Source organism: Aspergillus tanneri (genome assembly GCF_003426965.1).
Source record: "Aspergillus tanneri strain NIH1004 chromosome Unknown AapTan_3_pilon_pilon_pilon, whole genome shotgun sequence".
NCBI classification, from domain to species: Eukaryota; Fungi; Ascomycota; class Eurotiomycetes; order Eurotiales; family Aspergillaceae; genus Aspergillus; species Aspergillus tanneri.
In genome coordinates, this window is record NW_022984630.1 from 4,261,286 (window position 1) to 4,287,108 (window position 25,823).

Sequence of the window (25,823 nt, forward strand, 5' to 3'; positions counted from 1 at the left end):
GAGATATTTTTATGCGGCAGGTTCACTGTAAATTTACTATTTCACTCCCTTTCTTGTGGCTTTTATGTATATTTATAATAACGATAATAATGTTATGAATAAGAGGAATTTACGTACACATACCACAATATAACAAACTAGAAAGCCTCAAGACGCGGTGTTGGCTTTTGTTTGAGCAACGCCTTACTCACATGAAAAAAGAGAGAACTCTGTCCTTCTAGTGAATAGAAGCCGTATCAAAGTCAAGCCGCCACACATCCCCGAGACGGTCATTTGACTCCGCTAAACCGCCATGAATAACAATACTTGACTGTGAATCGTTTTCAATCACATCCGCATCGAACCACCCACGCCCTTGAGGCGCGTCTTTTCCATCCGGCCGGAGTTCTGTCCATTTCCGAGACGTAATGTCGAAGATCCACACGTCCGTAAGCATCTTACCTGCTCCCTGATGGCCCAGACTGCTGGGGTCATGCTCACCAAACATGGTGACAAGACATGGTTTCCCAGCAACTTTAACCGACAACAGACAGCTCACACTGCGCGCACTGGGACCCGAAATTCCATCCGTCGGATAATGAATGGTATCCCAGACATTCTTCATCGTATCAAACACGTCCAATGCACCGCCTTGTTCTTTATTTCCATCGAAGCCATTCATCCGGAACAGTTTCCCCGCTGCATATGCAATCGAAGTACCGCCTCTTTCAGGCTTCGGAGCCGATGCTAATTGGCTCCATCGGAGAGTATCAATATTGAATGCCCACAAGTCGCACAGCCGACCTTTTTCTGGACAGCCAGCGTGGAGGAAGATTGTATCTTTGCCGTTGCATGCAAGGGCATGATAGCTGCGTCCCGCAGGATACGGGAGCTCAGGATCTTCGGGCTTAACCTGGGACCAGGTACTGGCACTAGGGTCGAAAACCCAGAATGAACCGTTCTCTTCAATCGGCGCCATGGCGGTTCCACCACGGCCTGAAAACACATAGATCTTGCCATCAAGTGTGGTAGATGCTGCTCCGACTCTTGGTTGTGGTGCTATGGATGGACTGGTAATCGTGGAGATTTTGTTGGCCAAACCTCCATCTGTCTTTTATTAAAATCACCTTTTTCGTGTAGCCATGCGATGGTATACGTACCACGGTCCACGGCTATGCAATATATAATTGAGTCCACTGGCGCACGGGGTTGCAGCTCCCCTCCGTAGAGATATGCATTGCCAGCGATACTTGATAAGGTTTGGGACGATCTCCGCAAGGAGACATCCGAAAGTAAATTTGTCCACACAGCACGTACCATTTCGATGTAGATTTTTTCTTAAAGAAGAGAGTTGGAATGGTTTTGTTTTCCCTTTGGAAGGGTTAAGAGGCGGTTAAATAGTTTTGCGTAAATCATCTCAGGCTTTGGGGAGACCTGGGTCAATGGTGACCACGTAATCCTCAATACGGGCGTAAAATAGTTCCATAATGGGTTAGCGCAATGAATTGTTGATTTTACTTCTCTTTTCACCCGGTTGTTTTTTTCTTTTTTTATTTCTAATTAGATGTGGGTGAAAATGTTGATCTCTCCGAATATTTTTGCTTTGCCCATGTGCCTTATATTCTTTTTTTAAAGATGCCCATTACTCCAGGCAGCTCTGTCACATTATGTCCGTATCTGCCGTCTATTAACTCCCATTTTCCTTGATAGATCACTGAGTATTCTAGCGGACCGTCTACCAGTACAGATGTTTAATAATAGGGCCAAAAGATGGAATAGAGAATCAGAACAACTCCAGATATCCCCTGTGACCAGTGAATAGAAACGGTCTTTTTGGAATTGATTTTACTGTCCGTAATCGCTCCACGGTCCATCTTCACGATTTTGACCATGAGATCAATTCCGCGAGTATGTCTCTGCCACGATATGATCTTATATAGTAGCTTGGTGTTTGGTTGGTGACCAAAATTGTGCCTTTTACCCGTTAATATAGCGGTATAAACCAAGCACTATCGATTCGTTACAGTCTCTCTACACATGCCGATATTTCACTGAGTATAGAGTATTCCTGTCCCGTTCTACACTTTCCACATCACGAACATGTACCTTACAGAAAGGTCGCCTGGACATCTGCACTGTCGGGTGGATCCGCCCACCAAGTATCCAGGCTGTTTCTCTTTGACAATGGGGATGAAAGATAGAGGAATTTGGCCTTGTTGGGTGTATATGAGAAAGATCTCGGTTAAGATTGATCGAGGCAGATAAACGTCTGCTTTGAAATGTAAACACACGTATAGTCAATAATGGTCTATGTATTACACCATCGGAAATTCCCCCTTGATTTTCTGGAAGAGATGTTCTACAGTCTGCGTGAACGTTTCATAATTATGAGCCAGCTTAAAACGCGCATCGTGGGCAGGTCTCTTATCGATCAAATCCAAACATGACATTATTAAACAGCTTGCGAAGCAGGCGGCTCATTTGACCGGTGACTAAAGGAATAATATTTACAGTACATCAATTGAACAATGAGAGTAATCTTGCGCCACTGAATACTATCACCATATCTGATGTAATTAGCTGGGTGCTCCGGGTCTGGAACCATGGTATTTTCTCAACTATTAATAACTGTTTCCTCAAAAGCACCCTTGTTGCACAGCCTACCTGGCTTCCTACAGGGCGTCCGCATATATCTGGTTTATAAGCAGCATACTGCAAACTGGTTTATAGATCTATAGAATCTATCCAGTTTTCCTAACCTAGTTGATGAATCAGAGAATATCGAAATTTATGGCAATCCTTCATTAGTTGCCTCAGCAATTAATTACAGGCTATTCTATGTAGAATACAGCTGACAGAGATGAAAGCCAAGCTCCATATTTAGGGATTAAACTCCCAGAGGCATTCCAAGCTGTATGACTTCTGATTCTTCTTGATCACTCCTGCACTATTCATCTATCCACTGTCGGGCACTACGATGCCCTATTCGTGCTCATTGTGTCCGTACATGATGTCACCAAGTCAGTCCTTGATGCTGCTGGTGATCTCACATCTAACCTCCGATCCTAGGAACTTTGATATCCTACCCTCAGTTTTGAAATGATTTAAACTTTTATGCTTACGGTGTAAAGCCGCTATTCGGTGGTATTAGCATCTCAGTGGTAGATTAGATTAACTATTGCTAACCAACCTTATGCAACATAAAAACCCCAAATCGTGACAAGCAGCATGACAAAACCCAGGCATATAAACTATATAAATCAATTAACACACCTTTTACCTTTATAACTCATTTTCATGGACTATCATTTCACCTTCCTGTTTGTTGACGAGAAATACAACATTAGCCCATACCACAGCTTTCATCGTCTTGGACGATCTTGGCATCCGTAGAGGTATGTAAAATCAATTGAGTTTTGATCAAGTCATTCACAATGACAGATCCTAGGAACTGCGATTGCAACAGCTAATTACAGATGGAAACCCTTGTTCTTCATACAGGATAATACTGGCTTCAGTAATCAAATTAAATACGAAAGCAACTGATGGGGAGTACACAGCAGATTATACTCGAGCGGGGTCTCCTCTCGCAGTATATTACGGTAATGACACTGTAAGTGCTTACGACAGCCAGGAAAGTGTGCACAGAATAAAAAGTATAAATAATCATATCCGTAGATCCAGGTTCAGTATATTATTGGCAACGATGTGCTCAGCGAGGTTTTTTAGTCATAAAGAGGCTGGGCGTAACAACAATCAACTGAATCAACCACCGTAGCCAACGTGCTCTCTCCAACGTACACTCTGTCTAAAAGAATGAGAGCGATTCAGGGGGGATTATACTGAGCGCTTACCAAGGCGCTAGGGGTTATTGGATCTCGAATCCAGATATTCTATATAAACAATGAGTTATATACGTAACCAGCCCGTTCGCATAGTGTGGTCATAGAGACGGTAGGCGGAAGGGCCGGTTAGACATTAACTCAGTTCTGATGTCAATTCCGTAGTGTAATACCCGCTTTTTTTTGCCCACGCGAATGACAGTGCTCCATGACATCACATTCCTGTAATGCTATGTAGATTATCTGTCGGTCTTCTCTACTGCATACAGACAAAGCTATAAACTTAAAACTAATTAAAACTGACCGCGACATGTGGCGTGGCTAAGGAAGTAGAGTAGCAAGTTTGATGTCTGTATGTAGTATGCTAAGAATCCATTCTTCTAAAGCTTTCATCGAGACTGCTGTTTGATGGAAGTATTAGCTGCTCAAACATCTAATCTACTAGATAATTCCGTATATCGACCTAGTCATGAGATATTTTAGAGTCTTATTTCAATTATACTATACCTATATAGCTATGATTTCTATTTTACTTGACTGTAATCAGCGGTCAGCGATCATGCCCAAGTACGTCATATTAACCTTCCAAGATGATATCAGGATATATGCTCAGCCTAGATCAATATAATTTACTGCCATCTTAATGATTCATAGACCTATTTGGTACCGTGATTTAGCAGATGGGTCGATGTCATTACTTATCACACATGCATAGCTCTGGCGGTCGTCTTACTCTGGGCTATTTATACTATCTGGTTTGCACGTTCTATCCTATCTCTCCCCCTCTCTGTACTCTACCAAAGCAAGTTCTTCATTACATGTTAACTACCTACTAGGACTAAGTCTTCTATATTTATATTTTACTACACAATGGTCCTTACCGAGGCAATGAACCCCGATATGTTTGAGATTCCTCCAAACTCAAACTGGACGTGTAATGGGATCACCAATGCTGAATATCCACAGCGGGTTATGATCACTATTAGTCAGGGCTTGCACCGGCCTGAGGTGCATATCATGGAGGGCCAGGGCGAAGGCATGTCCATGAAAGTTGACGGCGGAACCGATAAGCTTCAGGTGGACCCTGACCCATACCCACGACACTGTACGTTACGATTCCAATTTCAAGAAAACGGTAACTGGCAAGACGCTCGGGTCTGGGACGAGAGGCTCTATGATGAACAACATGGTGGACGTTTCACTGCCAGAACAGAGGATTATGGAGATGGAGATAGAAATGACACAGTGTTTACAGCTCAGATGAGTTACGGCTAATAACACAGTTGAGAGAGTGTCATACATGGTAATCCTGATGTTTCCTTCTGCCCGGGTCTGTATTCGATTATTTTTATATGTATTAAAAAAGAAAGCAAAGGACTATCTAAGAGCTGTATCTCTCATACGTAGCTTTCGGTAGTAGATAAAATATTACTATAGCTTGTTTTCTGTGACCGGAGGGGAAAAAAAATAAAAAGGATCTGTTTATGATTGTAAAATCGAATATAGGAAGCAGTTATCTACAAGTTTATATATCTTTTGTTTAACTACAGTCATTGCCATGTACGGATTCGAGTAGGCGCTGAAAATAGACAAGGACCCCATGATGCAAATAAATATTTTTCTATCTAATTTATTCTGGGCTGTGGAGTTTTCTTCGCCTTTACTAGGTAGATAGTCAACTCTACTCAAGTGTTTTGAACTAGCGTTAGTTATGGGCGGCAGTACAAGGCCGTTCTACTTACTATCAATGCATTTCATCTGTATGGTCGTCATAATGTAGACATTAAATTGGTATCAGATATCTGTACGTTTAAATTTTGCTCGACAAGCTCAAAAATTAATATAACAGTGTCGAAGATGCCCAAAAGAAAGGCGAGAAAAATGTAGAGGATGGACAATAAGAGAAGAGGATAAAACAAGAAAGAGTGATCTGATTTCAAAAAAGGAAATACAACAACTAACTACACTTGGACTATGCATCTCATTCTGCTCTCATCAGCATACATGCCTCTCAAATACCCACGAAGTCTTTCTGCTGAGTTTCAAGGCAGCCAAAGTTACTTCTGAAGAGCAGACGAACTCATAGTAAGACACTTTTGCATTCCCAGGCAAACTAGTATGTTCGCCATCGTTGGCCTGTTCGATCAAGATAGCTCAATATTGTCAAGTCTAAGTATCTGGATATCTGAAAAATGCTACTCACGGGACCCATCTGCAATCCATCCGGCCCCTGAATCCTGATTCTCAGTCGATACATCCAGCAAACACCATGACTGTATAGTTAGAACATGGTTGGATCTAGCCTTCAAGACGAAAGGCTGGAGACGCGCGTTCAGTCGTCTGTTCTGGGTTGTCGACAAGGGAGATAAGGGAGGCAATGTACATGGCACCTCGTATTGCTTGACGTTAACGTTTAAATATGATTATATACTATATTTACTGACCACTTTCCATACACAATATCACGAGATGAAGTACCTCAACCTGAGATAAGCTGTAGTCTGGATCTCCACTGTTCCCATCGAGAGAGCGGGCGGAGAGCATCTTGGGCGGGAAACACCCCGACACGACGCACCTGCATCCATCAGACAACAACGAATACTCCCTTGGAAAGATTGAATCCCATTATGTAGCGATTACCTGTCTCTCCACTGGAGGTTACGGTACTAGCTCCGCCACTGCCGTCGCGCAGCGGGTGCTATCGAGCTTCCTGAATATCACGTTCGGTGTTATGGTGGGAATTTGCGGGGGAGTCCAAGCCCAGACAACGATATTAGATTGGGTGATGTAGTTGTCAGACAACCTCTATTTATTGACGGTATTACCTAACTTTGGTTATATGCCCTAAGATATTTCACCCGGCCCCGGAAAGACAAAGCCCAAGAATTAGCTGCAATTATACATGACCAAAAGGATTTCTCCCCCTGAGCGGAATGGCTGCGTTGGCAAATTAGCCCCAGTTTTCTTGTAAACGGAGCAAAGAGTTTCTAGACATGAAGAATAACAGGTTATTTACTAAGAAGATGTTCAGGGCTATTTGCGAAGAGAAGTTCTATCACATTGATAATAGGAGAATACAAACAATAGCACGGAATTCTGAGGAGGGCATTTATCATCTCTCTCGTGTCAAAGCTAATTCGGTTAGTTGTCCAGCGCTTACTGCTCAGCTCGATATAAAGGCATGCCGGCGGTTTAATTCTCCCTAGCAGAATAAGCACCTGTATAAACGTGCAAGCCCCTTTTTTTAACAAAGTCTACGGCGCAGATCAAACGCCCTCTGAGTATCCGACTTCCTTCGCAGTTACAAGAGAAATCTTCTTCGCTTTTTTAGCAAGGAGCTATTATACAGTATGTTCGTGCAGGAGTAGTCCAGAGTAAAGCGTACGACAGAATTCAGTCCATCGAGACATGTCTTCTCCTAGCATTCGGCCCAAGCACACACTGATATACCTACTACAACCACGGCGGAGTCAGAGGAGGAAGCAAGTCCTGAACTTTCTCCAGATAATATGTTAGTTCTCCAACCACATCCTCCAGGGACGTCTAATTGGACAGCGGGGGTGGAAAATAATATGCTGGATTTGAGGAACATATCTCCAAGGCACCATTAAAAGTAAAGGCGGAGATAACCCTTTACTACAAAGCTATGGAGATTCTTCACACATGGTACAAATGCGAGCTGGAGTATGTGATTGTCCTATTCCTTTTTAAGTCTAGAAACGACTACAAATTTCCCGCCACTGGAGGCGGCGATCTGCAAAATAGCCTGGAAGAACTGTCCAAAGAGCACTACTTTCTTGTCTACAGGGACTCCAGAATAGTCTACCTAGATTTGAACCAAGCCTACGAGGCCGCCTACAATATTAATTGATCCTGGTTGCGAAGCGTGACTCCACCCTACGTGAAGTTGATTATAAGGATGGAAGTAAATCTGTTGACAAGCAGCAAGAGGACATCACGCACTATGATATAAGGACTGGGAAGAGAAAATTAACTATAATTAGCACTGAAGGGCAAGATAATCCATCCTCTAGGAAGAGAAGATGAATATTTTAAATTATGATTTAGTAAATTTGCTTTTTGGTTTCCAGGGCAGATAAAAGTGGCTTACATATAACTCTAGGTACAAATAAGCACCAACATTTCAAATCTTATAGCCTCAACCCGGCTTAAAATATGTTAAATTCTATGAGAATAAAAAAGGCCGGGCAAGAAAAAAGGAGGCAGATAAAGATAAAGTAGAATGGTCAGTAAATCGACCAATGTATTGCTTTTATATTGTAACTCCAGACCGCACATCTCCTGATCTAAGTGCACCGATTTTGGGCATGTCTCAGGGTCTTTGCTCTCCCAAAGGTTCCTTCAAGAGCCACTCATTACTTGACATAGGAGGTTACACATCTCTTGCCAGATTTTTATTATTCTTATTTACAGATCGCATACGTAGCAGAGCCTTGCTAATCATGCAATGCTCCGCTAGACACGCCCCTAGCTTCTTTCTCTTTGCTTCTCTTTCAGTATATCATCCACAAGCTCCTGTTTAAATTAACAGTCCAACATATACGTTTTTTTTTTTTTTTTTTTTTTTTTTTTTTTGTTTTGGATCAAAAGGAAGTGTTTTACTAATGTGCAAAGTCAAGATCTGGCAAAACGTTTCCAGCAAATTTTAAGGCCCCATTGCGGTTGCTGTGCTAGGCAGAAGGGGAGAGATTTAGGCCACCAATGTAACCCTCATTGCTTAGTTCAAAGCTTATCTAGCCACATTTGCAGGCCCGGCCAATCATAACCTATAGCAATGTAGGAACTGGCTTGCCGTTTATGGCGGTCCGCCGAGCTGGTAAAAGATTAAGGCTAACAGTGCTCTACATATAAAGCGTGCATGGTCTTGAGACCTTTTTAACCCAGTCTTGTCTTCGTCTCCTACCACAGGAATAGACAGCGTGTCTGACTCCAACTCTCAAACAATGCAGGATCATACAGTATGTGCTAGAGCAGATGGCCTTACCCTTCACTCTGCAGCAATGAACGGCCACCTGGAGGTGGTGCGACTTCTACTGGATAGGGGAGCGGACCTGACTGTGGCCACTAGAAATGGCTGGACTCCCCTTGGTGTTGCAGCTAATAGTGGCCATCTGGAAGTGGTACGACTTCTGCTCGATAAGGGAGCCGATCCAACTATAGCTACCAGTGATGGCTGGACTCCTGTTAATTCTGCTGCAAGCCAGGGCCATTTGGAGGTGGTGCGACTTTTACTGGTCAGGGGAGCCGATCGGACTATTCCAAACAGCCTAGGAATGACTGCCGTCGACTCTGCAATGATGAGAGGACATTGGGAGGTGGTGCAACTTCTGCTGGACAAGACAGCCGATCTGACTCCTACCATGGCTTACTTGGATCGCCTCCCTGACCCTCCTCTCACCTTGAATTGTCTCCCTGGGTTTAATCTCCCATTGGACTACTTGCCAGAAGTAAGACCTTGAAAAGCCAGCCCCCAGAACCTTTGCCTAACCAGCCAAACATAAGGAGTCCTTTCCTAGTGCACTTAATATGGGTGGGTTTCTACACGGGTATGCTTGGAATAACCCCTTCATACCTTCTTTGTCTAACGCACTTTTAGAGCTCACAAAACCCTATGGGAAGTTTCAATGATGCAGATCATGAACGCCATCACCGACAAACCAGACTGGGACCGAAAGGTCTGTTACTCACCTATACAACCTTAAACCACTCAATATATATTCTAAGAAATTTTCTAGATTTTTGAAGAGTCGATTACTGCGAAGTGGCGGATGGAAGTGCTGGGCAGCTCAAATGAGATCACGCCAAAAATGATGGATTGGGTCCTTGATGAATTGCGCTACAAATCGGAGTTGTTCCAAAAAGAGGGAATTATTTCCGCGTTTGACGGAGATATAGTGAAGTCTGATACAGTAATTTCAGAAGAGCTTAAGAAAGCCCTGAAGATGGCAGTGCGGCCCTTGGAGAACATCCCTGACGAGCAGAAAGACTACCATCCTGGCTCTAATAAGCAGGTAGTGGATCTGTTACACCCATCGCTATTTCCTCTTGTTTACGGCCGGAGCCGGATCCTCCAAGATAGTGTGGTAGGGCTTGATGACTTTTTAGCACGTTCAGGCAATGGTGAGGTCCTGGCTGTCCCTCCCGCCAGCACATCTAAAAGATATGCACGCTACGCGACGCAAGTCGAAAAAATCCCTCTTTATAGTCAAAAGTTTCAATGGCTGCCTTGCAACGTCAAATTTGATCCGTCTTCTAATAAGTGCCATATTGTATCTTACATTAACAACTTGCGTCCTGACAAGCATCGTGACCTCTATAGAGTTATTGAGGAAATAATTTCCCGAGCCATCCCTCTCTGGAACATGACTCTCACACCTCTATTTCATAACGAAGTGCGACCGAATAGAGTCGAATTTACATCTGTTAAGTACTTACCAGGGACTACTCCGGATCCTCAAGAGCCCGAACAAGAGGACGGCGAGACAGATGAGGACTTCGACAATCGTTACGACGACTACCGTGAGCGCTACCTTGATTTGATAGCAACTCGTACAGTTGCCCCCCCTGAAATTGGAGCTTTTGACCCGTCTTTTTTCTCCGGGCAGGAACCGTTTGACTTGCAAAGTAAATTCTGTGAAAATGGGCTGCAAGTCATTGTGAAATTGGCCAATATCGAGTTAACACCTGAAAAGCCAAAGTATAATGGGGGTTCATGGCATGTTGAAGGACAACTAGTAAGTCTCCATTGTCAGCTTTTTCTCTTTTCCAACCAATTTCCCCTTCCAGTTATCGCCTGCAGTGCCATGTACGCTAAAATTATAATATAGAACGAGCACATCTGTGCCACAGCTATATATTATTACTCTAATGAAAATATTAAGCCAAGCTCCCTCGAGTTTCGCCAACGTCTGGAAAACGATGACTTGGATGGAGATATAAGCTACGAGCAGGATCATAAAAGCTGGTTAAAACAGGTATTTGGCTGCGATAATGAAGGTCCAGTCACCCAAGACCTAGGCAAAGTGTCCTGTCGCGAAGGTCGTATTATAACGTTCCCAAATATTCTACAACACCGCGTCTCGCCCTTCCAGCTAGCCGAACCATCAAGGCCTGGCCACCGCAAGATAATTGCTCTGTTCCTTGTCGATCCGCACATACGCATTATCTCTACAGCTAATGTTCCTCCGCAGAGAGCAGACTGGTGGGAGGGAACTCTGGACGTGAGAAAGGATCTGCTTAGCAGGAGGCTTCCTGTGGAGCTCCAGAAAATGGTCCTCCAGCAAATGGACAATTTCCCCATAACGATGGACGAAGCCAAGGAACTCCGGCTGGAACTGATGGAGGAACGGAGCGTGTTTTCAACGGCTCAGAATGATGAATTCAACGATGGAGATTTTGGTCTCTGTGAGCATTAATTGCTGTAGCAGGTACCAGATGAAGAAGAAGAAGTTAAATTACGAGTAGTTGGAAGGAACTTACATCAATGTGTCTGCAATAAAGCAATTAACTCCACGACTTTAGATGCAAGCCCTAGAATGCATATTACTTCCACCCAATGCCGAATGTGCTCCAGAAGTATTATAAAGGCATTATTCATTTCAGCGTTAGGGTCTTCGCTTTGTGTCAGATGATGTGCCCAGTAATGGTAGGAGTATTGTAGCTCTGGAGAGATATAGTGATCCATATTTTGAGATCAATCTCCGCATGCTCTGTGCCATCACTTATTCCACACTTATTCTTTCTCAGACCATTACACACAAAGAGGCATCACGTGGTCAATCTACCGTGCACCTTCCTCGCATCGACCCAGAATCGAGTACTCCAACGTGTCTGCGAATCAAGAAGAAAGTCACGATAGATGAAACAGCCGCACCGGCTGGATCCGATCATCATGTATACTTAGAACCGAGGGCATCGGGTTCAACCTTCGGTCAATTTAGCCCTCAGAGGCGCCGAGACTATCCAAAGTGAGTTCTCAAACATCACAACAGCACCAACAGTTTCCCGAAATTCTTGAATCAGCTGCCTTTCCTGTCTCTTACTCTGTCCTTGAAGCAGCCAATTCAGCACAGGAAGATACGTCCCGTCGAAAATTGTGACCCATTATCCCGATACGCAAGGATCTCAGCTAGACTTTCCACCGGGTCCCACCGAGGGTCCTCGAATACAGGCATGCGATAGCGGCAAAATGAACAATGGAACCAATAATCTCACAAGGTTATGAATATCAGTATCTCCAGGCCTGCCAATAGGAGGGAGCGCTTCGCCACAATTGTTGAAAGTCGGTGCTTTAAGAATAAGGCTATATCATGCTCTATCACAGGCTCGAGAGTTTTATGAAAACCAGGTCTTCAATTCATGGCTTGGATGTTTGAAAATCCCAGGCGAATTGGCAATTCTGGCCGGCTCGTCAAAAAGACACGTAAGCGTAGGGCTTTTAAGTTCCGTAGCTGTGGTAGTAATTGAAGAATTATCCGCATGTCCTTATCCCGTCCACATTCGTCCAATACGTCAATCACTATTACCATGGTCGGCATTTGGCCGTTAGTAGACTCTAAACTCAGCAGCAGCTGGAAGAGTAATTTATCAAACTGCTCCTTCAATGATTTGCTTGTGAGATCAGGCTCATCGTCAAGTGATTTCTGGACACCTAGAATAAGTCGAGGGACGCGAACCATTAGCTGCCTTGCGATTGTTGAAAAGAACTTGATTGCAGTTTCTCTGTCCCCTTCCCCCTCTTGAAGATGAAGCTCGCTTCTTGCTCCCTGGATTGATCTTCTTTTCCAGGGATGCGAGGTCCGAAAGACAATCGGCTATAGTATTGGCCAGCAACGAGGAGGCGGGAAGGTTGGTACCGTGAGGGCCTTGGAGAAATTCTTTGAGTTTTTTGACAGTCTCTTCAAGTCCTGCAACCGACCGCTGAAAGATAACGTCCTACATATTTTCGCAACACCCCCCGTGAGTTGAAGGACACCAATAACGCTGGCTGCTGACGAAAGTCTGCCCATAGTAGATAGATACCAGTGCAGCCTTTGGTGCCCTTTATATTAAACATGCATTTCAATCGGCGGGTCGAGCGGGCTCAGAGGTTAGTCAACGAACCATCAAGCCCTAACGCAACCGGACACCGAATGTCGAAACTTTTTAACCGCTTTCCTATAAACTCCATTATCTAAATTTTCGAAGCCTTTTTTAATCGATATTAGTATCATTATTAAAATGACTTCTATCTCAAAGGATGAAAGAATGAATATGGCTATCGAAGCATGGAATAATAATTATTTTCAGTCAAAAAATGCCTGTGCTAAGGCATTTGATATGCCTCCACAGACTTTCTATTATCGAGTTCAAGGAATAACTGCGCGCAAAGATATACTTGCTAATGGCTGAAAATTATCTATTCGTGAAGAGGACACCTTAAAGAGATGGATTGCTGATATGGCTGAGCGTGGTCTATCACCGCAGATCTTCCAAGTTTGATATCTTGCTGGACTTTTAATATCTGCACGCCAAAAGTCTTCGTTGTCATCCCAGGCATCTATCTTAGATCTAGTTAGTAATAAATGAGTCAATCGATTTATTTCACGCCATGATGATATTAAGTCAAGGCATAATCACCGATATGAGTATCAGCGGGCGAAGTGTAAAGATCCATATATTATTTAGGGCTAGTTTTAGTTCAAAATACTATAACAAAATAAGATATTTTAGAACAAGATATCTACAACATAGATGAAACTGGCTTCCATATAGATATAATATCAACAGCTAAAGTTTTTTACAGCGCGGAAATACGCAAATTTAATATTAAATTAATCCAACCAGGCGATAGAGAATGGATTACATTAATTTTGGCTGTTGGAGCAAGTGGTTGGGTTTCCCCCCCCCCCTTTAGATTATTTTTACTGCTATATATGCCTCCTTATTCATCTCACCATTTCCTACCACTCGATGTTAGCTGTTTTGCACCTTTAAAGCGATTTTATGGTCAAAAAGTGCAAGAAATAATAAATAGTGGGAGTTAAACTATTAATTAGATAGATTTTCTATCTATTTATTTATTAGCTCACTCAAAAGCAATGTTATTAATGAACATATTAAGTGGATTTAAAGTCATTGGCCATATTTCTGTTAGCTCTTCAATAGTGATATTAAAGTTAAAAATCAAGTTGAAATTTAAATTCATTAAATCTATTAAATCTGTCGAATCTATTAAATAGTTTGATAATATAGAATTCTGACCTACTTATACTATAAATCTATGGCGCCGTAGCACACTATTCCACTACTTGCAGTTCCTTAATACCGCTGTTAATAGTATATCACGTAATAGTGCAAAAGTATGATCTAATATACCTTACCTATCCAGTAAGCAGACGATATAGATTAAATCAGACTTCTCTATCCTTCCTGATGACCATCCGGCAACCCTCTTCCTCAGTCTGAACCAAGTCAGGAGTCCCTACAATCCAATGCCAATCATTCCAATTCCCCATACAGAGCAAAAAAGTGAAACCCTTCGACTCATCAAAAATGCTCTCCCCAAAGCAACGAAACCCACCCCAACAACCCCCAGCCTTCACAGCAACCCCAGTCTCAGTCACCCAAGATACCAAATATTTAATCGAGCGTGCACGCGAAGGCCAAAACCAGATTAAAATGAACGTGCAGCCAACACCGCAACATATATCAACGTCATTCTACCCCTTGCTCACATCGACAATGCTCTGGCTTCCAAGTCCCATATTCTTGTTTTCCATAGAGCCCTGTCGACCAACCCCGAACTGCGGAATGCCTCCACCGAGGCCCAGAATCTGTTGGATAACTACGGTTTATTTGCGCTGGTTGAGGCTGTCTTCCACAAGAATAAAAGACCTGGATCTAGAATACTATCGCCTGTTAAAGAAGATATATATGGGTTATATTCGGCATGGGTTGAGATTGTCGGCTGGTTGCCAGAGGGATCGGTTTCGGGAGATTCAGTCGCGTCTTAGTTGGATTAAGGCTGAGTTTCAGAGAAATTTGGTCGAGCGAATAGTACGGATATCTGGTTTACGGCTGGGGAGTTTAATGGATTACCGGGTGAATTTCTATCTAAGTTAATGGGAGGGGAAGTAGGGGAGGTCAATGAGGATAAGGTCCGAGTGGCGTTTAATGATACAGACCTTTTTCAAACGCTTAGATATGTGAGGGACAGTGAAACGCGGAGACGCATTTATATTACTAACAAGAATAAGTGTGAACAGAATATGTCCCTGTTTAGGGAGTCTATACTGCTTCGTGATAAAGCGCTCGTCTGCTTGGGTATCCTAGTCATGCTGCTTTGCGAATTGAAGATAAGTTAGCAAAGTGTCCAGAAACTGTGAATTCTTTTCTTAGTGATTTACAAGCTCGATTAAGAGATAATGGTAAGAGAGAAGTTGAGAAGCTAAAGCAGCTTAAGAAAGCCGACCTTGAGTCCCGTGGAGAATTATTCGATGGCTGGTATTTTCTGTGGGATTATCAATACTCGAATAATGTTGGAGAAGCAGTACTTAGTGCACCAACAGAAAATTTGCGGAATATTTCCCTCTTCAAAGCACTATTACAGGTATGCTAAGGATCTGCGAGACTTTATTTAGTATTTTTTTTTTAGTGAGTTTAGCAGAGACGAGGGGACCAAGCTAGCTAGTCCTGGAGATGCCCTTGTCTGGCATGAAGACGTGCAGGTCTTTAGTGTCTGGAACGCCGACGACGACGATGGCTTCGTCGGGTATCTTTATATGGATCTTTTCCTTCGGGAAAGTAAATATGCCAATGCAGCCAATTTTAACCTAATACCTGTTTGTTAAAATCCTTACATCTTCGTATAGATCAAGACTGACTTCCCGTAGGGCTTTATCCAAGAAAACAGCACACGTCGACATCCTGCCACAGCGTTGGTGTGCAACATCTCCAAGCCTAGTTCTAAAACCCCCTGTTTTTTAAAACACGACGAAGTTGTTACCTTGTTTCACGAACTGGGCCACGGGATCCATGATCTTATGTCGAAGACTACTTACTCGCATTTCCACGGTACAGAGACAGAAGTAGACTTTGGCGAAGCCCCGAGCCAGATGCTGGAGAACTGGTGCTGGACACCATCAGTACTGCGGTCATTAAGCAGACACTACTACCAATAGATATATTCCGCTATACATAAAAAATATCAATTTGCATAAGAAACCACTCAAACACATCCTCTATATCTAGTTACTAATCCCAGGGTACCGCAATCTCCCAACAGCGTCATGATGCTCATCCCACTTGTCCAGATCCGTATTCGACACTTTAACCAGCTTATGAACCACCGACCCGTCGTCAAACTCCAGCAGCGACTGTCGATACTGATATCCTTTATACTTCGGCAGCGCTTCTATCCAGACATAATAATAAATTCCACAGAGGAGAAGCCTATCCAAATTAGAAACAGGCTAATAACAACATCAGAGATACTTACAGCCCAATCCCCACAACCAGATACGTTCCGTACCAGAAACTGACATCTCCCCCATTGGCCCCGTCGGATGGTGGGTACCACGGTGCAACCAGTAGATAGAGGTTCGTGAGCAGGGCAAAGACAATGGCAATGCTCCAGGCGCGATACTCCGGTCGAGGGAGGTGGAATTTACGACGTCGTCGACGGATCACCAAGAGTCCTACCACTAGGAGGAAGTTGAAGATACTGGTTGGATAGACGGATAGATCGACCACTGTTGCTGTAAGCAGGAGTAGATAGCGGTATGACAGCACGACAAACCGAAGTTGAATGCATCGCCAGCCGGTGGTGCCAGGATCATGATGACGGTAATAGCCCATTGAACAGTGTACGGTCCCAGAGGAGTCCCGAATGGTCTTGTTGAGGTCCAGAATTTAGACCAAGGGAGGACTCCTTGTCTGAATTTCTATGTCAGTATTGGATGTATAATATAAGAAAGAATCTCACCGTCCCGTCTCCCGAAGCATTCGTGAATAGTTAATCATCACAGCTATAAGGTTCCCAAACGCATTGATGCAGATCAGGACATTCAATGCACGCGCGGCGCCATTCGTACCAAATACTTTCTCGAAGAAAATCCCCGCCGCGATCTGTTTCGAGCTCAGGATTTCTTCCCTCGACGCGGCGGAGAAATACGCCACGTTGACTAGGATATATAGACTGGTAACTAGGATCAGTGAGAATGGGGCGCTCCAGCGTAGCGTTTTGACTGGGTTCTGGACTGGTCAGTCGGATAGTCGTGTTATACCATTTGGCGTACCTTGATCTCGTTGGCAACACTAAATGCATTGGTGTAGCCTGCATATGAGAATATCAACTTCATCATGGCATTCGTGGCTCCATAGGCGGATGCCTCTGATGTGCCTTCCCAGGCATTTCTCCAGTTTAACTGGGGATCTGGAACTTTGGTATGTCCCCCGAGGACAACTAGTCCGGCGATTGATATCCTGTCCATCATTAGCTTCTTTGCTCAGGAAGTTGGGTCAGGGTTCAAGTAGATACGGACATCACTAAAGTGGCGATTTTAACAACGCCAAACCAGACTACAACCCGTAACGACCATTTGGTATTCGCGCCGACAACTTTTTCTGTTAGCTGTTGCCAACACTATATCGTCATACGAACCTATCAAAGCCAATGTATACACCGCCACTGCTACCCCTTTCAACTGCCAATTTGTGTATTCTTTCCCAGAAATACCGAATAGATACTGCGCCAGGACAACAGCATTGCTACTCCCAAAGGAGAACACAACATGTTTGACTGCGAACGTCGTTGGAAAGAAGTATTGCGGTTTCGGATATGCTTGTTCGAGATATACAACCTCGCTCCCCGACCGGCTGGGAAAGTAGGATGCCAGCTCTAGATACAGTGCTAATGTACTCTGGGAAAGCAGATATCCGATAAACCAGTAGATCATAGACAGGCCGACGGAGCCGACGCCGGCGAGGATGGTGGCAGCTGCTTGAATTAATCGACTAGTAAGTAGTACGGGATGAGGGTCTCACGAGTTGAGAAGATTCCAGTTCCAACCATCTGGTTAATGTTCAGACATAAACTTGTCCAGAAACTAACGGAGTATCCTAACGGCGAGTCGACCTCAACCGGTGCACCAGAGGCATCTTGATAGGTAACGCTGGTCGAGTTGATGCCTGTCTCGGCCGTGTAGTTTGCACCTCCTCTTTGGAGGATGGGTTCGGATTTGTTCGCATGAACTGTCACAGTCACCTGGGTTTCCTCGTCTTTCTCCATAGTAAATAGATTTGATGTGACGAAGAAATATTCAGTTGGCTGTCCAGAGGATTATTGCAGGATAAGGCGAACAGGTTATAAATAACACCCCTCACAGTGCGAGGGCACGCCATGGAATGCTCAACTCGGAAGAAATGGCGATATATCTCTGTCTCTTGATTCTCTATTGGATATTACTTGTCTGTATGTCAGATACACTAAGATCGAGTAAGCAATGGTGACACATGTCTCCGCAATAATATCATCATAAGATCCGATTCCTCTTAACTTGCTTCTTTAATCGAATGTATTCTTATTCTAGATACCTAGGCTGTCTAGACAAGCCTTCTGAGACCATGGGTATTGCCATAACCAGTCTGGATGATCTCATCGACTAGTGGCAGAATAGTATCGAGACCTCGTGTGAAATAACCATGACGTGATTGATCCTGAAGATGAGGGGTCAACATAACACACAACACAATCCTGAATACAGAGAATATTTAGGCTCTCATAGAATTACACCTATAAATTCCGACAACTAGCGTGGGACCGTGCAGATGAAGACACCAGACAAATCATTCGATTTTTAATGTCGACTACGGCTATTATAATTGTTGTCATTTCTTACCCTTGTCACTGAGTTAATGGCCGTTATTTGTGCAATAATTAAATATCCAATGTATAAGTCCAGCAGTTTACGTCTAAAGAATATCTTCTCCTCGGCTCCAGTTCTTCCCAGATCCTACTGAGGTAACGACACATTCGTCTGGCAAAGGCCCCAGAGTTATACTCTTAATATTCGATCTGAGCTGGCCGATCGAGCTAGCCCCTAAATAATCCCATTCTTTCCTCCCAGCACAGAATGGTAATATGCCCACCGCCATGCCGCATCAATCGTCGTGATTCCTAGGAACTGGGTGGTGGCCTCAAGCGCCTTGAGCGCATTAGGTAATGCTTCTTGGTCATAGAGACTCTGCATATACTCTTTCAAAGAGCTCTCGTGTCCGAACCGTGTGCCTTCTGCCGTTCCATGGGTAAGTTTACCGGCGAGAAAGCCGGAAGCGAGTGTACTAGACTGTTAGAATATACAAGTATGGTATGATGTAGTAGCATACCGAAAAGCATTATAGGCAATACCGTGTTGGCGTAGAATCGGCAGTAGCTTTTTTTCCATTCCTCGATTGGCTGCGCTATAGTCGCTCTGGAACATGGTAGGTTTGATATATCCATGGCGATTACCTTAATCTCTTGAAGTGTCTCATACTGAAAGTTTGAAACTCCAAGCTGGATCAGATTAGCGGTGTCCGGAACTGTTGTCCTGTAGGAATACCTACTAGCTTGAACTTTCCTGCCTGGTATATTCATTCAGAGTCTGTGATTGCCCTACCAGCGGTGTCTGTGTGTCCAGCCAATGAATGTGAAGTGTATATACTTGTCCCGGTTATTATTTATTTCCCACGGAGATATATCTACTGACCTGTTTAACACCCATACGCTGTAAACTAGTATCAACAGACTTCTCAACAGCACTTCGCTCCATCTCCCCATGGTGATCACCAGCCTGCGTCAGAATCTTCGTATCAATCGCGAATCCCTGAGACTCGGCTCCAGTCTCACCGAGTAACTCCTCGGAGCGCCCTGGACAGGTCGGGGGATATCTGCCTGCGGTATCGAGGTAGGTGATATTATTATCTTTCAAAAGTCAAGAACTTCATATATTTTGTGTCTTGTTCGGAAAGGAATATGAGAGGATGAAGAGAGAACAAGAAAAGTTGAAGACTATATATCCATCTTATATTATGCACAGGTCTTGTCTCTCCGATCTATTATATCATGATCGATCGACATTGTGCTTCATCGATCGATTATCCGCATTGTGCTATGCGTTCATTATTTTCATTATCCATTGGTTTAGATGTGCTGATTAATTATGCATCCTGTCTTCGATCTACATTTCCAACGCACAATTCCTCTTCGAACTAGCTCTTAGAGGGAGAAGATTCAACGGTTCTTTATCTAAGAATTGTTTCCATAAAGGCTTTTTAATAATGCACAGAATACTGTTCTTATCACAGCACTAGGCTTGGTGCACTGATTAAACACATGTTTTTCTATAATCCCTTCGCCGTTGGGGCCGTATTCGGTAATATTGTATGCGTCGAATTTGTAATCTACACCATTCTTTCGTTGAGGCACAAGTTGATCCTCTGGGTTCGAGACAAATATTGTAACAAAGACAATTAAACAGATTTAATCATCCAGATTAGACCACAAGATCTTCCAGCTTCCTAAATCTGAACTGAGTGAGAGGTACCGGAACGTGAGATCCACCGAGGCTTTGGACAGGATTACGCACGGAGTTGACCTACACAGGTCTGACGCTACGGACCGTCCATGTGGATGGAATCTGAGGGATATTTACAATCAGTGCACCAAAAACTAATTTAGTTAACTGACGGGCTGACCTAGGTAACTAGTTAGCCATAGTTATGACTAACAATAAATAAGTCATGTATTACACAGAATAACTCGCACTATTTTAGTATACACAGCGAACCAACCACCAAGTGACCATACCCACATGGTCCGCTACTTCGGACGATTAGATGAATTTATGTTGACGCTAGGCTACACGCGAGCCGTCTGGATGGTCGAGATTCAGGTCAGATTTGTTGCCAAGACTCACTTGCTGACTTCAAGACATACAGAGTAACCAGCTCCTGGATAGATGGTTAATAGCTGGATTGATATTAAGGTCTTTTAATTATATCACTTCTACTCCGTATCTTTTTTGAACACATATTCTCAATCCGTATAGGTTTGCGAAAGTAGGTGAAACCGTTTTTGCTGATGCATGGTCCGTGTTTCAGCCTAAAAGTACGGAGTAGAGAGATACCTAATTCCAAGACCGTTCCAGCCCTAGGAACATTGATAATAACCTGCTGGTGATAGGCTCCTGACGATCCAGCCCACCTTCATCCATGGAATCAACTCATAGGTACATGCAATTAAGAAATTCCAGGTAACGAACCACTACCCAGATCATATATGCATAATGCGTATCATTGAACTACTTCCTTCAATATAACACACCATAGACTGCAATCTACGATGCCATCACTAGCGTCCTTAATTACCACACCGTAGCGCTGCACCGTGTCACCCTGGTATCTCTCTAGTGGCAGTCGGTCTAGTCTTCATTTCCGACCGCAGCGGGGTAGTGTAGCGTAGTAGAAATACCGCCGCCTCCTGCATTTTCTGTTTTACCATCTCAGCATCTCACCCCCTTCCTACTCCTACACAGACTTAAAAATGTCAGACAAATTACCCGACTACGTCCTCGATCCCAATGCCGTTCTCAACGATGCAGACGCCGCCTGGCGTTATGGTCAGCCTCCCGATTATAGCAAGACGCGTGCATTCTACGAGAAAAGTACCTCCCTACATTTCCTTTGCAGCGTGTACAGTGTTCTAATAATATAGCACGCACAATGTCCCACGAATCCGGTAGTCTCCCATTCCTGGTCGAAAACCTCGTGAAAAACTGGGAAATCGAAGCCTCGTTCAAGACCTCCCTGTCGGACTGGCGCACTATCGACCCGAACGTGTATTCCTTTTCGCTGAACGGAGGACCCCCGCAAACCGGGGAACATATGCTTAAAGTCGGCACGTACAATGCCCTCTTGACACCGAGCAAGTATTACGATCCCGAGCAGAACGACTTCGAAAAAAGTCACAAGTCGTTCAAGCGCATGATGCCCACGTTTGCGTGGGAGGTTACCGAGGTGTATAGTGGGCCGCCCGTCGTGGTATTCAAGTGGAGGCATTGGGGTGTTATGACGAATGATTATGTTGGGGTTAATGAGTGAGTACCTTACTATATAATGCTCTATGAGACCGTACTGACGATGTGTAGTGCCGGTGAAAAAGTCACTGTCCCCGCACATGGTGGCGCGATTGATATTCAGGGTATTGTCATCGCAAAGGTCAATGATAAATTGCAGCTCGAGAAAATCGATGTCTGGTTCGATCCGTTGGATATGTTCCGTCAGATTGATAAGAAGGGATCTACCACCGGTGGATGTCCTTTTGCAGCTGCGAGTGAATGATGTACCATAGTTTCTCTAGTTTGTAATTGGGAATATATCTGATGTCAATGGCATTGTACCGGTGGTTGAATCCAAATATCCGACTGCCTACATAACCTGGTAGGAGAGAGGTCTGCGATTTTGGTATATTATTACTCTCGGCCCGTTACTTCTTTGAGTTCAGCCACTATAGCGTAACCATCTATTAATCCCAATTCCCTGGAGATTATAACAGTAGTTGTAGGGAATAGAGAGCATATGAGTTATCCTGTCAAGCACCAATGCATAGAACCATATTGTAATTAATAATTCCACCAGGGGAGAATTGGATCCTTTAAAATGTGACTCAGAAGGTTTCTGCATGCTAAGTAAATGCGTACTGAGCTGCAGAGCTGGAGTTAAAAAGGCACTAGCTTAGTATGCATTATTTGAATTAGGAATAGGTCGACATGCAGCCATCCTACTGTAGTTATTTACTCCTACTTGTAGCGGGATGTGTTGTACAAGCACCCCCCACATTAAGGTCCTTCTATTTGCATGAACTTGTGCTTCTGACATTTCCTGTCCACCATGTAATTATATTTGGTTTAAATTGGACCTTTATGTGTGCTAGTACCTTGTTTGGGTACTAGATCAATTAGGATAGGTAGAAACAGCCTTTACGCATACCCTGACAGTTGATATGCTATTAAAAATTAATACTCAAGCACCATAATTTGTTAAAGGAGTAAAACGAAGTTGAAATCTTGAACATCAATATAGGGAAATATTATCTAAGAGGCTATACGGATTAAACAAAAGCTTGGATACAGTCACATCTGTGGACACTGGCCAGAGGCGGCTAGAATAATCTCTATGCCTAATTCTCTTGTCTCAATGTTGTTTGAGTGTTGACATAGCATTGCTACTTCTGTCTATAGGCATTATCATATCAAGACTAGGTCGCAGTTTCCTTGGCACTCGAATCTGGTGTTAATGGCTTTGAAGTCTCGAAGTCCTCTCCCGTCAATGTGTTTAGTGAATTATAATACTTGCATGTCTCTACGGGTAATTCACTTCCAAGATCTATTTATCCGACTTCGAAAATTCAAGTATTGGGACGTGGATAACCATATCAACATGACTCTCACATCTGATACATTCAATTCAACAAGGTTTAATCACTACCTGCTAGTCACTATGCCTACTGCTGCAAGGTTCTTCTCGTACAATTTTATATATCTCTAGCTTGACAAGCACAATAACCCATAAGTTTGCGATCACCCAGATCCTTCAACCTCCTTCTTAACAACTTGTCGCAGCATCTCTGTCGCCTGCTCCAGCCGACCATCGAGCTTCAGCGGGCTGCGTGTCAAGTCATGACGTTGTGGATATGGCCGAGTGCTCTGATAAGAATTATCCAATTGGAGATACCGTGCCTCAACTATGAAACAATACAGACCATGTGTTTCAAGCAACATTGTCCTGGGTCAAGTGTATGGAGTTCCTGACAAACCTTCACAACAGAACTACGATGTAGACCTTGACATGGCACGCTGGAGTTGCGGTCTACAGTCTGCAGTTTCTCCTCCGTGGGAGTACTGAATCGAGTTATATATTAAGTTGTCATGCGATCATGCCGAGACACAATCAAGCGACCTTCAGAGTCACTAGTGCTAGGTCTAGACCTGATGAGATACTACCCTTCTGAATGGACCAACAAAATAACAAACTCCCGGCTACCTCCCAGTCTGGCCACTGCCTTGTTAAACTATGTCTGTTACTAGTCCAATTCAACAACGCTATATATATTCTAAAAATCGCGAACAAATACTCCAGCTGCTGGGCAACACTCCAGAGTGTGAGACGGTCGACTAAGATGTCGGAGATAGCAGAATTCCGTGTTGAGGCATGATCCGAGGCATATGAAGTATTTAACGAAAATCGTGCCGTTGTGCAGGCCCCTTTGCATGCCAAGTTCCTTTGTTGTATGCATTGCTTAAGAACTTCAATTAGTACGACCCAATGGAGAAGAATTTGTGATCAGCTGCGTCATGGAAACGCAGGCTGCTGTCCTGCTCCATGTGCAGTCAGAGAAAGACCATTTCTTTGGATTTTACCTTATTTTTCATTATGCGAATGTTCGATTTCGACAACAGGACCGTTAATCTGCACCGAGTGGATTTTGCTCGGGAGACATGTTTTCCGAGGAACAAACTGATTCCTCGACAATCGATGCCCCATAGCGGGCTTCAGGAGTCGCGACAGTTAACTTGTGAAGATTGAACAAGCGCAGACAGTTTGAACAACTAGCCCCAGTCAAGACAAATTTAACTCGATCATAAGCAGTCAATATCGAGAGACTAGTGAATCTGAGATTCCTTACACTCCTCCGGGATTACGCTGGGCGCTTGTGGAGTGCCTGAGCCAGAGACGGAGTTGCATACTGGATCCTATGCTAACCGAAATAGAAGAAGGAGGTACACAATATTGAAAGGAGCGCAATAAAATATATAGAGTTTGATAGTTTCTGGATCCATGTATCACATTTAAGATGATGGATACGATGGATGACGCACGTTAATACTTGTAATACAATAAAATATAATTGCATGACTCGATGACTGCATGGGCCATACCGAATGTATCAGTACTTATGCTTAACTCGTGTTACTATAGGGCCATATTCCTAGACAATATATCCGAGCTGCGCGCATATATAATAGATAATCTATAGTCTCGAAATATAACAATACAAAGTAACTAGTATTCTACGGAGTACTCCTTATACCAGAAATTGATAAGACCTGTAAACGAAAGTCAGCTCTCATATTACCTGTATTATCCTACTGCAGTAATAGGATGTACATCCTTCCCTTTAGAGCCTTGGTCTTTCAATACGTAAGGAAGGCTGTAACGGTGATAGAACTTGTTCACTTTTCACTTTTTCTTTTTCCCGTGTCTTCTTTTCCTTTATTCTGTTGGGAATAGACTAGTGGCTAGTACAACACTCCTTTCTTGCGGCTCTTTCTTTCGTCTACGTATAACTACTAGCCCGGAGTATATTCAGCCAGCCTAGGCTAGATTTCCCCCGTCCGAAAAGTTACCGGAACATTAAGTAATTTTACCTTGTTTACTGCTGGCCGGCCGGCCGGGGTACCTAGCACTCGCTAATCGACGAGCGTCTCCAGCACCCCCTTCTGCTAAGGTTTCTGTCCCAGGAAGGAAAGGTAAGGTAGTGCAAAAGTACATACATACCACCACCACAATAGGTATCATCCTCAAACCGGTTTGCAATGTTGCAACGCGTCCTCCCGTAGGCGGTAGCACATTCCCTCCCTGCGTCAAGTGGACAACGCCCGGGAATCAAATCCTAGCCAGTAGGTACGCTGTAATGCGCCCGCATCCGAGCAATCCCCGTTCATTCCCCGTGTGGGGTGCCGATCTTTTGCTGTCGACATCTCATGGGCTGGCTGTCTCTACTCTCCAGCTCCCTGTGCGAGACCTTCTGACATATGGAGTAGTCGGTACTTATATCCCGCTGATGGTCGTGTTATTTCGGCAAGGTTTCTGTTCCTTTTCACTTTATTTTGTTTTATTTTATTTTATTTTTGGTTTTTGGGGTCTTTTTGGTTTTGTTAGTTAACCAACAACTCGGTGGTG

At 43.8% G+C, this 25,823-nt stretch overlaps 6 protein-coding genes across 6 annotated transcripts; 3 read left to right on the forward strand and 3 right to left on the reverse strand.

The window, feature by feature from the left end:
- Positions 1-217: 217 nt before the first annotated feature.
- ATNIH1004_005206 (Kelch repeat protein) lies at positions 218-1,299 on the reverse strand (the record flags this gene model as incomplete). Its single annotated transcript, XM_033569860.1, has 2 exons — positions 218-1,086; positions 1,140-1,299. The coding sequence occupies 2 exons, from the start codon at positions 1,297-1,299 to the stop codon at positions 218-220; spliced, it is 1,029 nt and encodes a 342-aa protein (XP_033428666.1).
- A 3,392-nt stretch (positions 1,300-4,691) lies between these two features.
- On the forward strand, positions 4,692-5,096 carry ATNIH1004_005207 (uncharacterized protein; the record flags this gene model as incomplete). The annotated part of the gene is made up of 1 exon (XM_033569861.1): positions 4,692-5,096. One exon carries the CDS (start codon positions 4,692-4,694, stop codon positions 5,094-5,096), a length of 405 nt encoding a protein of 134 aa, XP_033428667.1.
- Positions 5,097-8,842: 3,746 nt separating this feature from the next.
- On the forward strand, positions 8,843-11,257 carry ATNIH1004_005208 (uncharacterized protein; the record flags this gene model as incomplete). Its single annotated transcript, XM_033569862.1, has 4 exons — positions 8,843-9,289; positions 9,476-9,517; positions 9,578-10,576; positions 10,724-11,257. 4 exons carry the CDS (start codon positions 8,843-8,845, stop codon positions 11,255-11,257), a joined length of 2,022 nt encoding a protein of 673 aa, XP_033428668.1.
- A 4,248-nt stretch (positions 11,258-15,505) lies between these two features.
- Positions 15,506-18,111, reverse strand: ATNIH1004_005209 (uncharacterized protein; the record flags this gene model as incomplete). Its single annotated transcript, XM_033569863.1, has 10 exons — positions 15,506-15,616; positions 15,683-15,717; positions 15,884-15,954; positions 16,128-16,274; positions 16,321-16,573; positions 16,621-16,757; positions 16,807-17,075; positions 17,120-17,306; positions 17,366-17,466; positions 17,935-18,111. The coding sequence occupies 10 exons, from the start codon at positions 18,109-18,111 to the stop codon at positions 15,506-15,508; spliced, it is 1,488 nt and encodes a 495-aa protein (XP_033428669.1).
- An 811-nt stretch (positions 18,112-18,922) lies between these two features.
- Positions 18,923-20,489, reverse strand: ATNIH1004_005210 (uncharacterized protein; the record flags this gene model as incomplete). The annotated part of the gene is made up of 4 exons (XM_033569864.1): positions 18,923-19,163; positions 19,358-19,377; positions 19,571-19,731; positions 20,483-20,489. 4 exons carry the CDS (start codon positions 20,487-20,489, stop codon positions 18,923-18,925), a joined length of 429 nt encoding a protein of 142 aa, XP_033428670.1.
- A 916-nt stretch (positions 20,490-21,405) lies between these two features.
- ATNIH1004_005211 (uncharacterized protein) lies at positions 21,406-22,202 on the forward strand (the record flags this gene model as incomplete). The annotated part of the gene is made up of 3 exons (XM_033569865.1): positions 21,406-21,526; positions 21,577-21,958; positions 22,010-22,202. The coding sequence occupies 3 exons, from the start codon at positions 21,406-21,408 to the stop codon at positions 22,200-22,202; spliced, it is 696 nt and encodes a 231-aa protein (XP_033428671.1).
- Between the last annotated feature and the right edge of the window lie 3,621 nt (positions 22,203-25,823).